Here is a 17,902-nt window from a genome sequence, read left to right on the forward strand (position 1 = left end):
TAACAGCTCGAGTGCGCGTGTGTGCGCGTGATTTCACGAGTCTGCTGCTCAATGGCTTGTTGAAAACACTCTGTCGAGATGTTTTACAGGCTCTCTGCTGCAGGTACAGTTGTGTAATGTTTCGGGGGCGGTGGGAAGCTAAAGGTCGTCCTACCTGTCTGATGACACACGGTTTAAGCTGTAGAAGAAATGTAGTCATTAGTGTTGCAGAACATCGTTTGTGTGAGCTCGTGTGGAGGGTTTATTCTGACAAACTCTCAAAGGGCAGTTTTACAGATGAAAGTGTGTGAGTGCTGCAGCAGAGCCCCGACAAAAGGCTGCATTTACCACTTCCAACAGGCAGGCTCCAATTTCATGCAGAGATACTAACCTGAAAACCTCCAACACCACCGTCATCGTGTTGCAAACATAAAGAACCAGCGTATTTCAGAGGGAGGAGGGATTTCAGCATGTTAGTCACCATGTCACAGTTCTGTTGTCTCTGGACTTTCATAAACACTAAAGTCGTTTTCCTGCAGATGCACGTTTTACTTTGTGGCCCTGGCAGAACTTTCATCCACTTTCAGTGTTGGTGCTCCTCCACCTAAAAAGGACAAAGCTAATCATCACCCACTGCTCTCTAGTCCATATTTAATAGAACAGTCTGCTGTTACTTTGAAAACGATTGAACCTGTTTCAGCTCTTTCCACAGACGTTCTGTTGGATCAGGACTGTGACTGAGACGGAGTCTCTGACGCTGGGCAGCATGTTTCTCCTCAGTTGGCTCCAGTTCTATGGACCCTAAACACCAGCTGTGGAACATCAAACCACTCAGAGATGATCTCGTAGCTTTTACCTTCACTAATCTTCTCTGCAGACATCTCTCCTGTTCTTTTCTCCTGCTCACAGTGACGTCAAACAGCACAATGAGGACTTTTCTTGGTTTAAACAGGCTGAAGCACTGATTACAGATTGGAGACACCTGTGATACTGACGACAGTCGTCTGCCTGAGAAATCGCTTCAATCCACTTACGTGTCAACACTTCCGTGGGGAACCAGTGATTTTGTTCAGGCCATTTTAGAATAAGTGAGAATTCAGCTTCTTTGTTCTCTTCTAGTGCAGATTACAGGCTGCAGGTGTGATGACAAAGGAGTGTGGTTTCAGTCAGGTGGAAGCTTATCAACACTTGTGTTTGCTCATGTTTGTTTCTCCTATGAACATGTAGATGTCTTTAAAATGAAAAGTGCTTCCCCTCCATCATGTCGCCTGCCTGCTCGGTGGGCTGGTTGTAATGGTGGAACAGCGGTCTGCTCCTGATCTCGGTGCTGACCAACATGTTTGCGAGCGTCAGTCTGCTGTCTGTTTACAGGACGGTAATTATGTGACGCTTAATTAGCCGGAGTACAAAGCGGCACTGCGGTCTGGAGATTGGCATCGCTGAGAGGACGGCCGGAGGGGAAGACAGAGGACAGGAGGGAAAAGAGATAGACGGCTGAACGAATGAATGAGATAAGACGTGGTTCAGTCAGTAACATGGGAGAGTGACTCGACCCGGGCTGACCCCGTACACACACGGAAACACTTACTCTCAAACTCAGTATTAAAAAATTAATTGGATTTTTGGAGTTTTTTCATTTATTTTAACCTGTGTGTTTGTACTGATGTAACGAACATGGTTCTGATGCGTCGCCTGTCTGATAGAGGCTCCTTGCTCCTGAAGCGAGATCGATGTATTAAAGGAGAATTTCTGAAAACGTTTTTCTTTCCCTTATCATACTTTTTAGATCCATCTAAGCTGCAGAACCCCAGCAGGAAGCAGTCGGTCTCCAGAAGTCTCAAACACCTCTTCAACTCCTCCAACAAGTTTGTGAAAACACTGAAAAGGTTTGTTTTCATCATCCACATATTTTCTATAGAGCCGTGAACTAAAGACAGTATCAAATAAGTCAACATGGCAAACGGATGATCAGTGTGAACCTGTCTGCAGGGGGATCTACCTGGCAGCTGTGTTTTACCATAAGGACAGTTTACTGGTGACAGCGGAGGACCAGATCCCCATCGTGGAGGTGGACGACTCCTACAGCAGCTCCCTCATGCAAGACTTCCTGTGGTTCACCAAGGTGCAGAACGTCGTCTCCAAGCTGCTTCGTAAAGATTTGAAGATATTTATTTGTCTGCAGGTTCTTAGAGCTAGTTTCTGTTTCTGCTTGTGCTCAACTGAAACTTAGTGATGCTGGAAGCTGCTCAGTGAAGATCTGTCTCTAACTTTTAACTCTGTGGTGCATCAGTTTAAAAACTGAATGCTGGATTTAATTTGAGCTTCGATCCCAGAAAAATGTGTAAATGTGAACAACTAAACAACTGAACTCAGGTGTATTTGACAGACATTCAGCAGGCTGTGAAGCTGTGAAGACAGATTTCTGCCATCACCTCATGTTGGCTGTGAGGTGGAAAAGAGGATGAAGAGATGAATCTGTCTTCACGTTGTCCAGGTGTTTCACTGTGGACAGAGCTCTCGAGTCTCTGCTCAGATATTAAAAAGCATTTTAAACTGTAGATGAAGCCTGAGTGTTTCGCTCTTCAGCACTGGGACAGGTCTCTCTACATTAGTGTTATTTTCTGAGGTGCCTTCATTCTCTGTCTCTGCAGCTGTCCTGTATGTGGGAGGACGTCCGGTGGCTGAGACAGAGTATGTCAGTGTCTATGTCGTCGTCCTCCACCCTGCAGGCCAGACACAAGATGCTCACAGCTGCCGGCCAGCTGCAGGTGAGAACTTGAAGGTGTGAACAAACACAAATAAGCTGCTCAGTGTTACTGAACATCTGAACCTGTGTGTTCACCTGCTCGTCCTGCAGAACCTCCTGGGAACTCACAACCTGGGCCGAGTCCACTACGAGCCCATCAAGGATCGCCATGGCAACGTGCTGCTGGTGACAATCCGCGACCTGGAGAGCCAGCACTCGCTGTTCAGCGGGAAGTGGATGCAGGTGACCAAACTGCAGAGCCAGAGGAAGTCGCTGTCCACACCCGAGGAGCCGTACGCCCTCGACGTCCTCATCATCACCATGCAGGTGAAGAAGGAAGTGTGTTTAATCACACTTCACAGTAAGCTTTACAAAAACGTGATGCTGTGTTTAATGTCACAATAATGTCCAGGAGTGTTGAATCATTTACACTCAGACACATTAAATAATGTCCTGCGTCTCTTATATCTTTGCTTTGTAAAGTACCAGATTGAAATTGTCGATGTGTTTACAGAACTGACCAGAATACTATAAAAAGTCATAATGTGTGAATATTACGATCATCGAGCAGCTACCACAGGCTCCTCTCCACCATAAAGACCTAAAAAGAGAACAGACGACATAAACACAGACGACGTAGAGCCCAGACACTAAATCCTGGACACCAAGATCAAGTTTTTGTGTTGTAGCATGATGCTCTTTTCTTTCTGCCTCTTTCCTCCAGGACATTTTGGCGTATCAGAGACGCAGCACCCACCGACTGGCCCCGGGCCTCTACCTGGGCTACCTGAAGCTCAGCAGCTCTGTGGACCAGATCAGAGTCCTGGTGTCGCAGCGAACCCCGAACATGCTGTGTCACACACGTATACGGGACAACGCCAACGTCTCCAGGTACAACACACACACTCTCTGTTTGTTTGCTTCTATGAGGAACCATAAAGAACCATAAAGAACCATACAGAACCGTGACTCATATTCTTCATGTATAAAACCGAGAGCCGGAGGCCGAGTTCAGAACAAACCTGATTTTACCTGAAGAGTTTGTTTCATGTCACGGCCGATAAAATGCGCACACACACACACACACACACACAGGAGGAGAGAGACTCACAGCTGAAGAGAACTCACCATCACGTCCAAGGTTTTAATGGGATTTAGAGCAGAAATGAATCGAACATTTATAAACATGAATACAGTAAAAATAAATCGTCTGTCCTCTCCTGTCGTGACTCTGCAGGAAGCTCTGAAAAGAATTCACAGGGTTAGTTAAGGACTCGCTCCATGTGTCTTCCTGTTGAAAAGAGTTGTTAAAAACTAAATGAATAAAACCAGAACCAGATAACATTTCAGCCTAACCTCTGTCCCAGAGCATCAGATCCTGACTCTTCGTCACCTAGTTGCTGGTAGGAGGTTGAACCGAAGGCAGAGCTGCTGCTGTGAGACAGTTTGAGCTAAAGAAGAGAAACAGCTCATTGCCTCGTGTGAACGAAGCTGTAAAATACACGGTGGCAAATGTGACCTGAAATCTGTGGAATGAGAGCTGTTCGCACGTCGACACACACGCTAACCTGCCTGCTTATATTACTGCTCTGAATATAATATCAGGCTCCTGCCTTTTTGGATGTGTGCATACTTCTTTTGTGTTTGATCCAATCTGATTGGCTCTGAGCTGGAGGCAGGTAGATGTATTTCTTCTCCTTGGCCTCCATCAGAGGAATTTCTGGACGTTGGACAGCCCTGCTTCCCGACCCCGGACAGATTGAAAAGTGTGAAGTGAAAAACAAAAGGAAGGAAACCTGTGTGTATGTGTGTGTGTCTTCCTTCCTTCACCTCACTGCGCAACGTTTGTTTGGATCGATGATAGAAATTAATCTGTGGACGTGCTGTGCCAGAGAGGAGAGTCGTGAGGAAATATTTGGTTGGAGGTCTGAGAGTTGTAGGAGGACGTGTGTGAGCGAGTACACGTGACAGATATGAAATAAACTGTACAAAGTGCTGCTGCTGGTTGGAGGTTCCTGCTTTCCTGACTCAGCTTTAATGAGTCTGAGAGTTGTTGTTGTGTAAATGAGGCGGTTGTTGATTTATTTGTTTGTCTTGGTCGGAGGTGACGGAGGTGATTACTCAGGTGAGGTGAACACAGAGAGGCCATTTAACGCACACTCACAGGAGAATTTACAGAGAAAACACACAGCTGTGTAGATGCTGTGGAAGGAATCTGGATCAGCAGAGGGAAAAAGAACAGGTGGAGGTGCGAAGTGAAAACACCTTCCACCTGAGAAGAGCATCTCCGGCCGTGTGATGTGACTCAGAAGGAACTTCCAGACTCATTTGTATTGGAACTGTTCCGATCCGTTCCCTTTGAACGCAGCACGAGATTCAGGTTTAGATAAACCCGTGTCTGTTTTGTTCAGGGAGGAGTGGGACTGGATCCAGACGCTGTCGGCTGCAGGAGAGAAGGAGCGCAGCGGGGAGGAGAGCGAGGAGCCCAGGGCCGAGAGTCACGCCCCTCTGCTGTACTACGAGCTGCAGACGGCCATCAAGTCCCTGCTGAAACACATCAACCTACCTCTGCACCAGGTACTCAGTCACACACAGTGTGGTGTCTGCAGGAACCTTTATTTAAGATTAAACGAGCTGATCTGTTCTATGACTTAATGTTGTAGTAATGGTGTCAAATGAAAAAAACTAAAGTTAAAGATTTTGAAGCGTTGTTGTAGCAGTTTTAGTCGATACCACTCACATGTTGGCGTCTGAGCCTCCGCACCGGGACAAACAGCTTAACTCCAACTCCATCAGTACATCCTGTGGCTAGAGCCTGGGTTACATGATGTGTTTACAGTGTGTGTGTGTGTGTGTGTGTGTGTGTGTGTGTGTGTGTGTGTGTGTGTGTTCGTAGGCTCGTCACTTCCGTCTCTACAGTCAGGAGGTGGTGGAGCTCGGTCACGGCGTCTCCTTCCTGCTGCTGCTGCCGCCGGCCGATGATGTCTGCTCCGCCCCTGGACAATCCAACCCCTACACCCCCCTGTCAGGATTCCTCCACCTCCCCCTGCAGATGTTTGAGCTCGGTAACAACACACACACTTCAACTAGACGTATCAAACTTTGATTGAAACTCTGCTGTAGAGGTTTTGTGAAGCAGGTGGTCGTGAGTTTGAAGACTTTAAAGATTCACCTAGACCTAGACTAGACCTAGACTAGATCTAGACTAGATCTAGACTAGACCTGCTCTTCAGAGTGAACAGGAAAAGTCCCAAAACCTCAGACTTTCTCTCACTTAATTTGCATCATCACATCAGACAGGTTAGGGTTAGGGTCTGTTAGTTTGTTCTGTTAGGTACAGACTCACTGAGATCCTTGGAGACCAGAAGAACAAGGAGTCCTGCAGCAGATAGCGTGGTTCCCTCACAGCCCTGATCTCAACATCGTGGAGGCAGTCTGACAGACAGACACGCTGACACAGATGAAATCCATAGAACAACTTGATGCTGGAAAAACGGACCTTCCTGGTACCAGGAGAGCTGCTGATGCTAACAGGCTAATGCTCTGTACTCACCCAGTGTGTTCAGGAGGAGCAACAGACTGAGCTGTGTTGCTGCAGCACAGAGTCTCTCTCACACACATACACACACCTACGTCTGCAGGGAGAAGCACTAAATCAGTCTGCAGGCTCCAGCAGGACGGCCTCTCCGCTGACCCCCATACACACAGAGCTCACACACGCACAAGAATGTGTCAATAACACCCATACACACTGCACAATACTCAGTCTTTGTACACACTCCGACCTCGTCACCAGCTGCTGCTCACCGCTCTGAATAAAACAGTTTAATGTGAATCTCTGAACGTGACTGGTTTCACTGTTTGACCTGAAATCATCTGAAACTGAAGCCTCACTGTTACCAAACCTCACGTAAGAAAACTGTTCGGTCCTCACCTCTACGCATTGTTGTGAGGATCCAGATCAGATGGGCAGCAGTAAACGAGATGTTCTGAGGGTCAAGAGAAACAGGGAGAACATGCAAATAAGCTGCTGATGTGTGTGAACGGGTCTTCCCTCTAAGATCAGCAGTAACACATCCTGTTCCTCCTCTCTTCACCGTATTTAATGCCGTGTTTCCGTTTTCTTTCAGTTCACTTCTGCACCTACAAAGAAAAGTTCATCAGCCTGTACTGCCGTCTGTCCTCCGTCCTGGACCTGGATGCCCTCATTACCCAGCAGGCACTGCGGGAGGCCATCACTGATGGTGAGGTGGCCACAGCTAAACAGAGACATCAGCTCATACTGGACTACATCCAGGTAAGAAACAGTTTGGAGTTTTTATTAAGGATCCTTGAGAAGCGTCTTGTTACTGAGGAGACGTAGAAAAAGCATAGAACTAAAATGAATGAAAGAATGAAATCAGTTTTAAAACCGTTTTAAAAAGTGATGAAACCTGATAAGATGAGCTCTGTCTCATCTTAAGTCCAACATCTGCTCCGAACTTCATCAGTAACTAAATCGTCTTATTGAATTAGAAACTAGTGCCAGCCTCTGGAGCAGTCACATGTTGACAGACTGCTGAGGCAGCCAGGAGCTGCGGACTTTAATATTTTTAAATACATTTTAATTGTTTCTACTTTATTGATCCGTGTGGGGAAATTCAGGACTGATGAAAGTGCAGCTGTCGTGAAATAATAATGAAAACCAACAGCTCCTCAGTCTCTTAGTAACTGAACGGTTCAGGTGAAGAGCACATAACTACATAACTTCAACATCCGCAGTTTGACTCTGAGCTGGAGGACCAGCTCCTGCTTGTTTCCTCCACCACCGATATCTCAGCAAATTACATGAACAAATGCAAAACTGTCAGGGAAGAAGACAACGTGGGAAAATGCTGTTCTCAAACCTGCAGTTGTGAGGCAGCTGCAGAGTTTTATTCAGTCTTGTGGTTCCAGCTACTGTTGAGATTCACTCGAATCGATTCAAAAGGATTAAAGCTGGGAGCAGAGAGCTCATCAAACATGATTTTAACAAAATCACGACAACAGATGAGTTAGTAATCCGGTTAGAGATGTTTATTGACTGGTGTTAGCTGTTCAAACAAGGCCAGGCCCAGAAACTATGAACGAAACACGTCTGGAGATTTCTCTCTGTGAAGAGCTCGCTGCTGCCGTTAACGGAGACGACCACAAAACCACACGGGTGCTCTCCGATTGCAGCGCTGCCAGAAGAGTGTGTGTGTGTGTGTGTGTGTGTGTGTGTGTGTGTGTGTGTGTGTGTTTTTGAAACCATCTGTCTTGCTCCATGTCTGTGATTTTTAAAGCTTGGAAAATAGCGTTGCCCCCCTCTTCCACCCCAACCACAAATTGCTCAGAAAGAGAGGGAATGTCAGGGGAAAAAGAAATACTAATCAGAGCATCTGGAGGTGTGTGTGTGTGTGTGTGTGTGTGTGTGTGTGTGTGTGTGTGTGTGTGTGTGTGTGTGTGTGTGTGTTTTAGTAAAGTGTGTAGAGTAAAAAGGGCCACGTCTGTCAACACACACAAACTGCTGGACACTAAATCCAACATCTACATATGATTCAAACTTGAACCAAATCTGAACTGTCACAGAACTCTTTAAAGAAATGAGGACAAACTGTTTTCATTTTAAAAATGTTCAATCTTTGCAAAAGTGGTTTTATTCTAAAAACATGTAATAAAACATCTGTGCTTTCCTAATTCCGTCTGCAGGTTTAAAATTCAGTTTCTACTTTTAGAAAAATGTTCTCAAAAATAAATGTCCTCACTTTCACAAAAATATCTCCATGTGAACCGTCGAAAGTTCAAAGATTCTCATTTTAAAAAAGCCTTGAGCTGAAAAATGCTTCATTCTGTGGAAATGTTTTCGTTTTCAGAGTTGTCCTTACGTTACAAAGACGCCTTCAACCCAAAGGTGGAAAGAGGAAAAGAGCTGAGGATAAGAGTTTTTTGTTTATTTGTTTCCTTTTATTTATTTATTTCAGAAAAATGAGAGAAACGTTATTAAAACGTTATCGAGAGAAAAAAGCTGTTTTAATGTTTTATAGAGGCCCTAACCCACTCACACAGGGGCTGTCTTCACTTTCACTGAACACTGGATGCCTCTAGTTTCTAAAATGTCCTCACTCACTTGGTAAAAACATTCAAATCCTCAGTTTCTAAAACTATTTTCACTTCATGAAACAATGAAAAAACAGTTTCCAATAATGCTCTAAATCAAAAAGCTGATCCATCGATTGATCCTTGTTGAAATATTTTCACATCAGCTCTCAAATGTCTTCTCGCTCTGAAATCTTCTTTAGTTTATACAAATTTCCTCACATGAAGCTCATCTTTGTTTGAGTTCAGCCTTATTGTCCCGACTTTTCCAAACATGTCCTGACTTTCCAAAACTGTCTTAACTTTTTACATTTTTAAAGTCAAGGTCTTCAACCCAGAACTGCTCAACGCAAATATCAGTGTCACAGAGACAGTCCAGAGCCTCAGCGAGTCACATGTGGGAGGTCCGACATCAGCGTGTGTTGCAGTGTATGTGGGTTAGTGTGAAGATGACGTGATGTCGTCTAATTGGACAGTTTGTTTAGACTCACCACATGTTGATGGAGGAAAATCTTTGGCTGCTGCTGCTGCAGAAACGTCTGCAGACTTCACATGTGGCAGTTACTGCTGCTCCAAATCACATCTGAAGACACTAGGACACAACACTGGGGACTAATGACTAACATGCACCAGCGGCAAACTGAACTGGTTGGACATCGTTGAGGAAGGCACAAACACACACCTGTGTAGACTGTACAAAGTCCCACAATACACAAGCATGTCAGGAAAGAAACCGAGCCATGAAGTCCAAGGAGCCCTCTGTAGACCTTCCCATTAAGATTTAAAGAACTCTGATCCAAATAGAGAGAAACCAGAGACTCGGGGGACGGTTCACCTTTCAACAGTGACCTGAAGCTAACAGCTTGAACAGCACTAAATTATATTCGTTTTTCAGTGGACCAACAAAAGTCCAGACTTAAACCCCAGTGTAGAAAAACATCTTATACACAGTGGTAGAAAGACAAAAGCAGCGTTTCCACACTGATGCTGCTTCATATTTAAGCTACCTGCACTGGAACAGTCTAAAATCTCTGGTCAGATCCTTTTTACAGCCTCAGTTACAGTCATCCACCTTCTCCATGACTTTGTCTCCACGCTAGCGTCACATAGAGCAAAACTCTGTTTAGAAAAAAACACTGGCTATAGACGCACACACAGAGGTTTGTGGGAAGTGATGCTGAGCAGAGAGCTCTGCTGCGGCTGCAGAACGTCCTTGGAAACAGTTGTATCTGTCTTTGTATCTCACTCTATCTTAAATCATAAAGCCGTGGTGCTGCTGTCACCGTCTGATCAGCTACAGATGCGTCTGTGGAAAGTTTCTTATATTCAGAGTATGGAGGCTACAGCTCTGCACTCGTGTCTTTAGTGGAATAATTTCCATGACGGGCGCAGTCTTTGAGGAAAATGCTGCTTTGTTTAGTTGTTTTGTTTGTTTTGGTCTGTACACCTTCAGACAAACCCAGATCCTGGTTTATTTCATGTGAGTGCTGTATCTGCTGGTCTTCTAAGATACCAAACTATATGTTTTAGGGTTTCTAATTCATGGTTGAACCAAGCAAGACTTTGAGAAATAGTGATATTTATTCATATTTATTTCATAATATGGAGCATATAATGTTGATCAATCTATCGAGAAAATAATCAAGAAATTGATGAAATGAATGATGAGTTGCATCCTTAAAAAGTTTTTAAGTCCTTTAGAAATTGTAATATGTTGAAAACATAGTCATTAGATGCCACTGAAATGAAAGTTACAAAGGAAAAACTCCTGCTCTACAACTACTGTATGATGGACTATTACTGGAAATTGTTGATCTACTGCTGGAAGAACCCAAAAGAATGTGATACATCACATATATTTAGTAAGTAATAGTGTAAAAGGTATTAAATTACCTTCTATATGGCCAAAACAGGGTCTAAAAAAAGAAAAGGTCCCAAACGCTACAGAAACTCAAATATATCAGGGTTTGTATATACACACAGAAATTGGTCGGCTCTGCACATGTTGAGTTGAACTGCACCATCTGTGTTGATCCTTTCAGTTAATTTTATGTATGAACAATTAGAGCGAGGTGAATGTGGACGCTTCCTGTAAAAGACAGTCATAATTAAAATCGCCTTGGTTTGTGTAGTCGTTGCTGGTAACAACCATGAAGTGAGCAGAGATGTGCAGCGTCTCTCTGGGGAATGAGTCTCCTTCATGTTTTTGTCTCGACAGACTCCCGCTCTACCATCGCAGCCTCGGCATTCTTTCCAGCCGAGTCATCCCGCTGTCAGTCTCCCCACTGTCTGTGTGTTTGTGTGTGTCTGGCAGTAAGTGCTCCCCTGCTCTCTGTCAGACAGTCGGCTAATTGCCGCCTAATGTTTCTCACGCTTCATTCTCTTCAAAAGCAAACACTCAAACACATTTTCAGTCACGTTCAGTTGTGATACGCTTTCTGCTAAGTTGAAGGGGAACTCTCTGAGTCCACTCGTCAGTCTCTGTTTGGGGAACACTACAGCATGAGTGGAAAAATGGCTTTGAAAACAAAAATTGTGCAAAACAAAGCTTACTTGCATCAGAAACTTGACAAAGAGTAGTATCACAGAAAATCAAGATTAATAAAGAATATTACATAATATAGAAAGTATATAATAAAGAAAGTCAGGCCTGTAAAACGACGAGCTGCTTGATGTTAGAACCAGTGTTTCTTTGTTTTGCTTCTGTAGCAGCTCGATGAAATGCGTCGTGATCTTCGTTGGATTACAGACGCCCTGCAGTACGCCCGTTACAAGCAGCCTCGGGGCGGTGTGCCAATCACCTGCCTGGTGGACGCCAATGCTCCAGATAGCGACTCTGGCCAGCAGAAGACAGACTCTACCTCTTCGACCATGGACTACCTGCCCACACCTTCCCCGTCACCTGAACTTCGCAGGAGAAAAGCCATCAGCGGTGAGTCACCACAGAGTACGTTTATTTTAAAGTTGTTTTACACCCCCTCATCCTCGGTCTGTGCTTTCAGACTCTGTGCTTGGCTCAGATGAAGAAGGCTTCTCCGAGGTATTTCTACCCACCGACAGTGACTATGACTCCAGCGATGCCCTGAGCCCTCGCGAGCTGGACCTGCTCTATTCTCCGCCCCAGGATCTATCCCAGCAGGCTGTGCACTCGTTGGGTGGCAGTGCTCCAGATGTACTTCAGATCCACGAGCTCAGGTGATTAGTTTGTTGATGGCATAGAGCTGCTTTGCATACTCTGTCTGCTGTACCGATTTTACCCATAAGCAACAGCTTGCTCTGAAATCATCCGCTGGCATAAACTAAAGAACTAAGCACTGGTTTATTATATATGTTGTTTTGTTGCAAATGTTTGAGTGAATCTTCAGTGAATATTGTTGTCTGTATTTCAGTTTAGTCAACTGTGAAATATTTCTAGTTATTTCTAGTTATATAGAACATAGAGCATGATGCTAAATATTAGAAGACATCATCTGCATAGAAGCAGACATTTGACGGATCCTTTCACGGTTTTGTCCCCTCTCTCAGGTACAGTGTCTGTCTGCCCAAAGACCTCCCCCTCCCCCCCGTGGTCAAAGATCCAAAATGTAAAGAACCTCCTCCTTCCTCCCCCCTCCTCCCCCACTCTCCCTCCCTGTCCAAAGATTTCCCTCTCTCTACATCTGGTCTGCCGCGCTCTCCCTTTCTCTCCAAGACCCTGCCCACCTCTCCATCCCTTCCCCTGTCCCCCAGATTTTCCAAAGATCTGCCTCTGTCCCTCCCCCTTTCCCCTTCGTTGTCCGACACCACCAAAACTCTGGAGGGCCTCTCCCTCTCTAAGAGCCACCAGGAGGGTGTTGCTCCTCTGAGGGCCCTCGCCAACCCACCTGCCAAGCGTAAACTGCTGTCCAGAAGCCACAGAGGTCAGTACTTCAGCGGACCCCAGCGCTGGCTTAGGGGCCACAGCGGTGAAAGTCACACTGGATCTCTATCTGAGGGTGTATACACTAGGCAGCTTGATCTGGACCTGCCTCCCCCTGGAGACCTGTCCGCCCCACAGGGCACCACCTACGTTAGCCATGCCTCCTGTGTTCTTGAGAACCAAAAGGGACGACACCGGGAAGCCCGACCCCATGTCCGCAGGATATTTGTGGAGCCCTGTAAAGAACTGTCACCGGGGAGGGGCTGGGAAGAGGAGCAGCTGAAAGCTGCAGGCGTATCAGTAGTCGTGGCACAGGTGGATTCTGCAGGGGAGGACAAGGAACCAGAGGGAGCTGCCGCCCAGGACATAGACTCAGACGACCAAACCAATGCCCAGGTGTCAGAGATACTCAGCAGCACGCTATAGAGTCAGGCACAAACTGAAGAGGCAGCAGTTTGGTTCAGTTCAGACACTTTTGAGTATTTAAAGCTACACTGGTCCAAAAATGAAAACACAATCATACTAAAACAACAAATTTCATGTCCTCTAACTGTGACCTGGTTCCCCCACCCTGTTGGGGTCTTTCTTATCCACTGCAGTTAGGAGGTGGAGTTGGGGAATTCATCAGATGCATATTTCCAGATCAACCAGTTAGTTATCCTCTCAAACACTCACAGCTGATCTTTGAACATTAGACATTAGTTTGACTGAGTCTAAGTCTTTGTGAAACCTGCTCCAGGATAAAGCAAAACAACAACAAGATTAATGTTTTTATCAGAAGCTGTTTCAGACTGTGTGCTTCCGTTGTACAGGAGGAAGGACTCAGGTTGCAAGAGATGAGACCAGGTTAGAGGCCAAACATTTGACTCGTGACCCGTAAAAGATTAAAGTCATACGACAATACTAGACTTCAGAAGAACTTGTTGTAGGTTTTAAACATGTCCAGTGTAGCTTTAAATAACTTGAAGTGTTCAACTTTGACATCAGAGGTTACGTCTCTGTTCACATCACCACCGTCCTCCCCTCTTTGTCTCCTTCAGTCTTTCTACCACAGTGACAGTTGGCTGGGCGCGTCACAAGGGCTGATCATGAGCGCCCTCACACCTCTCCATAGATTGTAAACTAAACTAAAGTTGCTGGTTCAACTCCGCCAAGCCTCAGAAACCATGGCATCGACTGTTACAAAGAAAATTATCAATGCAACGAGAAACCAAGCACTGCTTCTCCGACCAAGAACTTTGCACACAACTCTGCACATCGACCAAAAATGGTGGTTTGATTGTCGCTCGTTCCCACTTTAGTTAAATTCTCCCAAACCCTTGAATTGAAGATTTGGAAAAGTTTCCTGTGGATTACTACAGTATATTTTCATGCCCCCGTCTCCAGAGCATGGATTCTCCTCTACTTGAAGTGAATGTACAGTTTAGTCTGCTTGTTTGTGGTCTCCTGTGACAACTGAATTATGTCTTTCAATCAGTGTTATTTTGAGCTGCTCCCATTGGGACTTAATGTGGTCGAATAATCTTTAAAGAAAAAACCTATATATGATTCCTCAAACGTGACCTTCCTCAGTCACTGAACACAGACCACTAGAAACCTTAAAACATGAAGTATTTTTGTATTCTCAAATTTAAAGATATACTATTTTACCTGGAATGTTGACGAATACGCTGATGAGTTAAAACATGACGATCGTTTTTACGCGCTGTTGACCAAGTCCTGAACTCCTATTTCTATATTATAAATCTATAATATATTTAAAATGAACCCTGCACTTTTGTCACTACGCACCTTTGCAAGTTTAATGCATGTGCATTGTTAGGACTTACTGAGGCAAGTTGTTCTATAAAACTTCATTATGAAATAGTATCATTAATGTCAGCATTAATTACAACATGCTGTCCTTCTTCAGATCTAGTCCCCTCTGAGCCCTCTGTTCCTCTAATGCAAACTTCAGAACTCTAGTGTACAGATTTAACAACCATTTCAAGACCCTCTGCTTTGCACGAGCAAGTGCACACTGTGGTCAGATTAACTACCCAGTCCAGGCTGACCCCCCACTTACTCTCTGAAACTCGCAGACGTCATCAGCGGTATCGTCGTCACCGTGATGTTTTGGCTCATCGGTGTAGTCGGAGCTGTGTTTTGTTGGCATGAAGTAGTTTGTAGCTGTCGTTTCTTTGGACTAAAGCTTTGTGTCCAGTTTGTGCCTCCTCCTGCATTCAGCATGACGATGTCAGGGGTCAGGGGGTGTTGTGGGGGTCAGGATATGGTTTGACTAACAGTCTGCACTTAGCCCCTCGGACTGGCCGCAGTTGGACCTGGCGGTGTTTGTGTTGTGCTGTTGTGTTGACTTTTCGTTCTGCTTCTTACGTTGTAACATCCACAGTTACTGTAGTGTTCCCTCGGAGCCTGGTGCCGTGTTTCTGGTTTGTTTTTTACTTTGAACATGCAACAAAACTGCAACAGTTTTATTTGTATTATAGACAAATGACATAGAACTGAAAGTAAAGAAGCATGGGCACTGTTCTTCAAATGTGTGCACGGTGTTTTAAAAAAAGCGTTTTTAATGTTTGCAATTATGGAATAAAAGCTAATTGAATATTTGATGCAATTGGGCATTAACTGTGGCAGCTTTCCTCATTACGGTCAGTTTAATGTCCTTTCAGATAAACCTGTATGAATTCTTAAGATGCTTCAGTGATGATGTAAAGACGTTCAGACATGCACTAAATAAATCTACACTGCAGTTATCTGCACTAACAAGTAATAACAGGTAAATAGGTTTGTTTTCTTGCTGTGAATTATTTGAGATGATTGAAATTAAAAACACGTCTATACCTTAAGAAGCTGTATGAGAACCAGAAGATGATTAGCCTAGCTTAGCATAAAAGCTGGAGGCAGGGGGAAGCAGGAAGCCTGTATCCGGCTCTGAAGTTTAAAAATCCACCTGCTAAAATGTTCAAGGTGCTTTAATTAAAATATGTTGTGACTTTATGCTAAGCTAGGCTAACTTCCACCTGATCTCCATGTTCTCACTGAAAGAAAACGAATAAGCACATTTTCCAACTGATAAAAATATTAACATGTCATTTTTAGAGATGGTTTTATTGAACTAATCTGTAAATTCAGGATTTCTACAACTTGTCTTTTATTTTCAGTTCTGTCATCGTAGTTTGATGAAAGTAGACGATCAACAGACGTGAGCAGAGCAGTTGGTGTCTTCTCCACAGTTGGTGTCTTCTCCACAGTTGGTGTCTTCTCCACAGTTGGTGTCTTCTCCACAGTTGGTGTCTTCTCCACAGTTGGTGTCTTCTCCACAGTTGGTGTCTTCTCCACAGTTGGTGTCTTCTCCACAGTTGGTGGAGAAGACACCAACTGCTCTGCTCCACTTTATTCTAGTTTAAGAATGTGTAAAAATCTGAATCTTAGCTGGAATTTAAGATACAGAGGACATTCACAAGCACCATCAGTGTGTGTGTGTGTGTGGACACGACATCAGTGTGTGTGTGGACACGACATCAGTGTGTGTGTGTGTGGACACGACATCAGGTGTGTGTGTGTGTGTATACACGACATCATGTGTGTGTGTGTACACGACATCAGTGTGTGTGTGGACACGCCATCAGTGTGTGTGTGTGTGGACACGACATCAGTGTGTGTGTGTGGACACGCATCAGTGTGTGTGTGTGTGTGGACACGACATCAGTGTGTGTGTGTGGAGGACACGACATCAGTGTGTGTGTGTGTGTGTATACACGACATCAGTGTGTGTGTGTGTACACGACATCAGTGTGTGTGTGTGTGTACACGACATCAGTGTGTGTGTGTGTAACACATCAGTGTGTGTGTGTGAGACACGCATCAGTGTGTGTGTGTGTATTACACGACATCAGTGTGTGTGTGTGTACACGGACATCAGTGTGTGTGTGTGTGTACACGACATCAGTGTGTGTGTGTGTACACGACATCAGTGTGTGTGTGTGTGTACACGACATCAGTGTGTGTGTGTGTACACGACATCAGTGTGTGTGTGGACACGACATCAGTGTGTGTGTGTGTACACGACATCAGTGTGTGTGTGTGTACACGACATCAGTGTGTGTGTGTCTTTTATTTTGAAAAGTTTCATATGCAGAAGTCCTGAAGCTTCACACACAACTCAAAACTGTCTGTTACTGGTGTTGAGGGCTCGATGTCACACACGTATTATTTGGTTTAAAATGTTGGAACGACTCTTCACTCGTTCCTCTGTCGTCAGCTTTCCGTTTGTTTGACCTCCTGTTTTTTGTTCCCAACATCATTGGACCACCGTGATTTCACTTTAATGCCATTTCTGATTGTATTTATTTGCAGCAAAGTACAAAATGTTTTTTATGGACTATGTTTAAAAGCCTCCTGTGTTTTTGGCACTTTGCATTGGAATGGATGTATTTTAACAAGTGAAATAAACAGTGTCTCATGTGGCTGTTGTGCACTTAAACCTGTGAGTTTGTCTTTTATCAGAGGTCGCCGTCAGCTGCCAGATGCCGATAACACGACGGTACGTCCACGGGTCGGTTTTCAGCACTGCCTCCTCATCCTCGCTGCCATATCTCTGGCATTCTGGGTATGTGATTCAAGCTCTGCCAATCAGAAGTAATGTGACACCAGTGCCAGAGAATCTGAGGCAGGCTTGTAATATTACCTGAGAGCTGGAGATGGGTGCAAACAGTGGAGCATTTAATGTGTGTGAATGAGGAAGATGTTTCATTCCTCCAGTGCTCCGTTAAACCCTTGTTTTTGTCAGTATGGATGTGAAGTGGTCTGGTCTGGACTGGTCTTCAGATGCAGCTTGTCCCAGCAGAGATGTTCTGACTGCAGAGTTAAAAATGAACCTCTGTGTAGGTGGAATGCAGCTATCATGAGTAGCACGACGTCAGGCTGTGTAATTAAAACTTGAAATCGTTTCTAATCATGTCTTTTGTCCACTTTTTAGAAACAGTCATTGAAATACTGAAGTGAAGTACTACTGCAGTACTTCACTAACTTCCTACCACTGCCTCTATACATGACCTGAGACTCCAGAGGGATTCTCTAGTTTCTTGGCCCCTGGACAGAAAGGTTTGTGGTTTGATGTCCTGCGGTCTAATCCGGGCTCTGCTGCAGGCGGACTCCTGACTGGCAGGCCGAGCTGCAGCGGT

General features: G+C 44.8%; 1 protein-coding gene across 4 annotated transcripts in view; it reads left to right on the plus strand.

Moving 5' to 3' along the window:
- The window catches only part of ankfn1 (ankyrin repeat and fibronectin type III domain containing 1), an 80,126-nt gene extending 63,874 nt beyond the window's left edge, over positions 1-16,252 (plus strand). For all 4 annotated transcript variants that reach the window (XM_026350884.2, XM_026350882.2, XM_026350883.2 and 1 more), the window contains 11 exons: positions 1,766-1,865; positions 1,969-2,101; positions 2,631-2,747; positions 2,837-3,052; positions 3,450-3,616; positions 5,137-5,302; positions 5,622-5,790; positions 6,856-7,022; positions 11,531-11,753; positions 11,824-12,016; positions 12,347-16,252. In XM_026350884.2, coding sequence (XP_026206669.1) covers positions 1,766-1,865; positions 1,969-2,101; positions 2,631-2,747; positions 2,837-3,052; positions 3,450-3,616; positions 5,137-5,302; positions 5,622-5,790; positions 6,856-7,022; positions 11,531-11,753; positions 11,824-12,016; positions 12,347-13,145 — 2,450 coding nt within the window. In that variant the 3' untranslated portion in view covers positions 13,146-16,252. The remainder of the gene's footprint in view (positions 1-1,765; positions 1,866-1,968; positions 2,102-2,630; positions 2,748-2,836; positions 3,053-3,449; positions 3,617-5,136; positions 5,303-5,621; positions 5,791-6,855; positions 7,023-11,530; positions 11,754-11,823; positions 12,017-12,346) is intronic.
- Positions 16,253-17,902: the final 1,650 nt, after the last annotated feature.

The sequence above is a fragment of the Anabas testudineus genome, chromosome 19 (assembly GCF_900324465.2).
Source record: "Anabas testudineus chromosome 19, fAnaTes1.2, whole genome shotgun sequence".
Lineage (NCBI taxonomy): Eukaryota > Metazoa > Chordata > Actinopteri > Anabantiformes > Anabantidae > Anabas > Anabas testudineus.